General features: G+C 42.4%; 1 protein-coding gene across 4 annotated transcripts in view; it reads right to left on the bottom strand.

Annotated features, from left to right (window-relative positions):
• Window positions 1–1534: 1534 nt before the first annotated feature.
• The window catches only part of ZC3H7A (zinc finger CCCH-type containing 7A), a 72991-nt gene continuing 70478 nt past the window's right edge, over window positions 1535–4047 (bottom strand). For all 4 annotated transcript variants that reach the window (XM_019507439.1, XM_019507436.1, XM_019507437.1 and 1 more), the window contains exon 23: window positions 1535–2475. In XM_019507439.1, the coding sequence (XP_019362984.1) occupies window positions 2286–2475 (190 nt within the window). In that variant the 3' untranslated portion in view covers window positions 1535–2285. The remainder of the gene's footprint in view (window positions 2476–4047) is intronic.

The raw sequence follows: 4047 nt of genomic DNA, 5'->3' as shown, positions 1-4047 counted from the left end.
CCCCCGGCCGCGACCTGCGGAGCTCCCTCGCCCGGAGCGTGTGCAGCGCTGAGGAGCCGCAGTCGCTGCGGCCGCGGAGCAGGGAGCCGGCAGCCGCCAGGCCGAGGAGGCTGGGAAGGGGCGGTCCCGGTGACGCGCTGCCTCCTCCGCGCGCGGCCCCGCCAGATCGCTGGTGCAGGGGCACGCGCTGGTCGCGGAGAGCAGGGCACCGGCGAGAGCCACGCGACCGGGCAGAAGTTTATTCGAGCAAAGGAGCAAGGTTCGTTGCGGGTCGCAGTGCAGCTTGGTCCCCAAATGCCAGCTGCACCCTGTGAAATGCAGACCGTGTACCCCCTCCTAATGCAAATGCCGGCAGCCGGCACGAAACGCCTGCACCGTGGGCCTCTGCTGCCCTGTCCTTGTAATGCATTGTCCTTTTGTAATCCACGGACCGAAACAAGGGACACTTCAACATCCAGCCTGGTTTTTTACATACACATTTGGAAAGATGGTCCCACACGTTTTACATACACAAACTCTGGCATGAACCCATTAACTGCAGTCTTGTGAAACTGTTCTGAACAGCTTTTGGCCAAATAAAGATTTTTCTAAACATTCAAAAGAAAGTGAAATATTTCTGGAAAATAAAGGTAGTGAGCAAGTTGCTAGAGTCTGTTTTGGTTGATTACTAAATGTTACAATGTGGACAAAAGTATCGAGCTTAAAAACAAAAAGGAAAAAGCACAGATTTGTGACAAGAATGAAGCAGACAGCAAGATCTGCAACAAAGCCAACAGGCAGTAAGAAAAGAAAGGTCTCATGGCTGTGCCCCAAAAGGGTAGTCGTGTTAGAAGTGGCATCTCAGCAAAGCTTGCGAGTCCTTCCACTTCTAAGCATGGCCCATTTGTGAAATGGAACATGAATTACCCTCCCGACAACTGAAAGCCGTGAATCTTTCCCAAGACAAAAGGCTGAAGGCGCATGTCCCAGGCACCGCATACTTCTAGTACAAACCTGACATCCCCACCTTCCTGGCATGATCAGTCATAGGTTGTGCCTAAAGAATACATTTGAAACTGGGATTCCTCCTCTCTCCCCCATCGGATTAAAAAGGCAGTATAGTTTTAATAATGTTTCTGGCCTAATTAATGTCATCAAGTGTGTAATTTAAGCAACCTCACTGGCTATGAGTAGAGATCATGTATTCCCAATATGCTTAGCTTGCTGTCAGAACCCAATTCCCTCCCCAATTTAAGGCATGTGGGGAGGAAAGGATTATTTTGGGTTAAGCCAGCAGCAGTCCAAAGAGCCTATTGCTCTAAACAAATCATTGACATGGTTGAAGATCAAAACCAAACACAATCAAAAAATGTCTGGAAGGAACCTCAAAAGCTCATGTATTCCAGCCTCCTGCTCAAGGAAGGCTCATTCTAAACCAACCCATATGTGATTGTTTAGATACAGTTGCCCAAAAGGGTTTTGTAAGGGCAATTCATAGTTTTATACAAAATGTCACTGAAATATCAATCCAGAGCAGCTACATGCAGAAAACAAATTTATGTAAAGTTCTCTTTATTACAGGCAACATTGGTCCGTACAATACACAATACTGACATACAAGTGTAATCTTTCAAAATCATCATTTAAACAGCAAAGTCCAAGAAACAGAATTTTAACTACTTGATTTTTCAAAAATTAATACATATTTTCCCAAGATCCTTTTCAGTAAGTGATATTGAAACATACAAATAGAGAAAAAATACCCCATTCAACATATATTGTAGTTAAATGGTTATTTGCTTAAAATCTTTTTTAATAAGAAAATCCTCTTTAGCAACCTACATATAGATAAGTAGCAAACTTTTGTTTTAAACAAATCCTCTCCATTAAAACATTTGAAGAATTTTCATCCATCATTTTCTTCTTAGCCCAAAACACATAATGTGTTTTGTAATCATACCTTAAAGTTTTCAGCTGAAGGACCAACAACTAGGGAGGGCTTTCTAGACATTATGACTTCTCCCCCTCCTCCTATTTCCTAACACTCTGTCCAACAGAAGGTGAATAAGCAAGTAATACTTTAAGGATTTCTATTATTATTATTATTATTACTTCACCATTCTGTTTCATGAGAGCATAGACAGGTCTGCTGAATCCTCCTAAATCTACTATATTTTGCTGTTCAGGAGGAACAATATATGCCAATAAAGCAGGAAGCCTGCAACTTTTCTGTCACATGCTTTTGATTACTGTCAAATTTTCTGGTTTATGCTTTCAACCGGTAACATGAATGTGTCATTTTAGAGTTAGTTTAAATCTTTAAACAAAAAACTATATTTTCCAAAGTCATTATCATTTGGAGCAATCAAGTGGTCTTTCCTTGCTTTCCTGAGCTTCATTCTTAAAACATCCCTTCGTTCTTCCCATTCACAGAGTTCAGCATTTCCATGCGCAAATTTACAGTTGTTTCCTTCAGTGCAAGCACCAGCCGTATATCTGTTAAAAAATTTAAAATCATGGGTACAATATTATGACAACTATTGTATCCAATTTTAAATATCTTAAATATTTTGTACTAATCATGGTTCCTATAGAACCACACCTTTGTGGTTCTTCCTTGATAAATAAAATATCTATAAATTCTGTCTTTAAAATGAACCTATACTAGTCCAAATTTAGCCTTTAGTGACCTCTGAGAACCAGGTAAAGAATACATGTTGCATGGACAGGAGCTTGGCTCTTGCCTGTCCAGTCCCCATCTCTCTGCTTTGCTCAGTCCCTAACATTAGATTTAATCAATAAAGCAAACAAATTATTCCATCCCAAATTTCAACAAGTGTCCTTCCATCCCTGCAGATCAATTTAAACTATAAATTTAAATCAAACAAACCAGTCCTTTAAACCCAGTACTAACTACTTCTATGTTTCCTTTCTCCTTTCCTAAATAAATAGAATTTTGCTTTTAATATTCCAGCCATAGTATATTTAAGAGTTTAATTTATACTAGTATTTTGTTAAGAGAGGTAAGATCATCATTTCAGAATGCTTTAAACCAGTAGTGATGTCTCCAGTGTAGTTCTGAGATCTGTAAAGCATACTAGCATTTTTAAGTTATTGCTGAGGACTAGTAAAAAAAAAAAAACCAGACGTATTCCTTGCACAAGAATGAAAAGTTGATTTTATGTAGTACAGCCTCTTCCATGCTGAGACCTCACGGGTCTTTCTTTAATTAAGTATTGAGAAGAGTTGAAGGATTTGGCCAAATAGGAAAATGCCCTCTGAACTTCCAACATCAGCCAAATCCAATAGCTCAAATGAAAAGGCTGCACACGGCGCTTAGAGAAGATACTGTACTGTCCAGAACTGGGAGAGCCAGTGGACATAAAGGCAAAACAGTTCAGCAAGGCCAGTTAGTCTTACTTCGATCCTGGGTAAGCTTTTTGAGAGAATTATCCTGGCGCATGTCCACGAGGGGCCAGCAAGGGAGATTATGCTTAGGGGCAACCAACATGGGTTCATTAGAGGCAGGTCCTGTCAGACCAACCTGGTGGCCTTCTATGACCAGGTCACAAAATCCTTAGATGCAGGGGTAGCAGTGGATGTAGTCTTTCTGGACTTTAGGAAGGCCTTCGACACTGTCTCTCACCTCATTCTCATTAAAAAAACTAGGGAACTGTGGTGTCGACACCTACAGTCAAATGGGTCGCCAACTGGCTGGAGGGCCACACCCAGACAGTGGTGGTAGATGAGTCATTTTCAACCTGGAGGGATATGGGCAGTGGGGTCCCCCAGGGCTCGGTCCTCAAGCCCGCACTGTTCAACATCTTCATCAGTGACTTGGATGAGGGGGTAATAAAGCACCCTGTTCAAATTTGCTGATGACACTAAGATGTGGGGGGATGTGGGCATGCTAGATGGGAGGAATAGGCTGCAATCGGACCTAGAAAGGTTACAGGGGTGGGCTGATGAGAACAGGATGAGTTCCAACACTGACAAGTGCAAGGTGATGCGCCTGGGGAGGAACAACCGGCACCATACCTACAGGTTGGGGAACTCCCTTCTCGTCAG

The sequence above is a fragment of the Gavialis gangeticus genome, unplaced genomic scaffold (assembly GCF_001723915.1).
Source record: "Gavialis gangeticus isolate Ggan-Ray unplaced genomic scaffold, GavGan_comp1, whole genome shotgun sequence".
Classification (NCBI taxonomy): Eukaryota; Metazoa; Chordata; order Crocodylia; family Gavialidae; genus Gavialis; species Gavialis gangeticus.
This window is presented reverse-complemented; position numbering and strand designations above follow the sequence as displayed.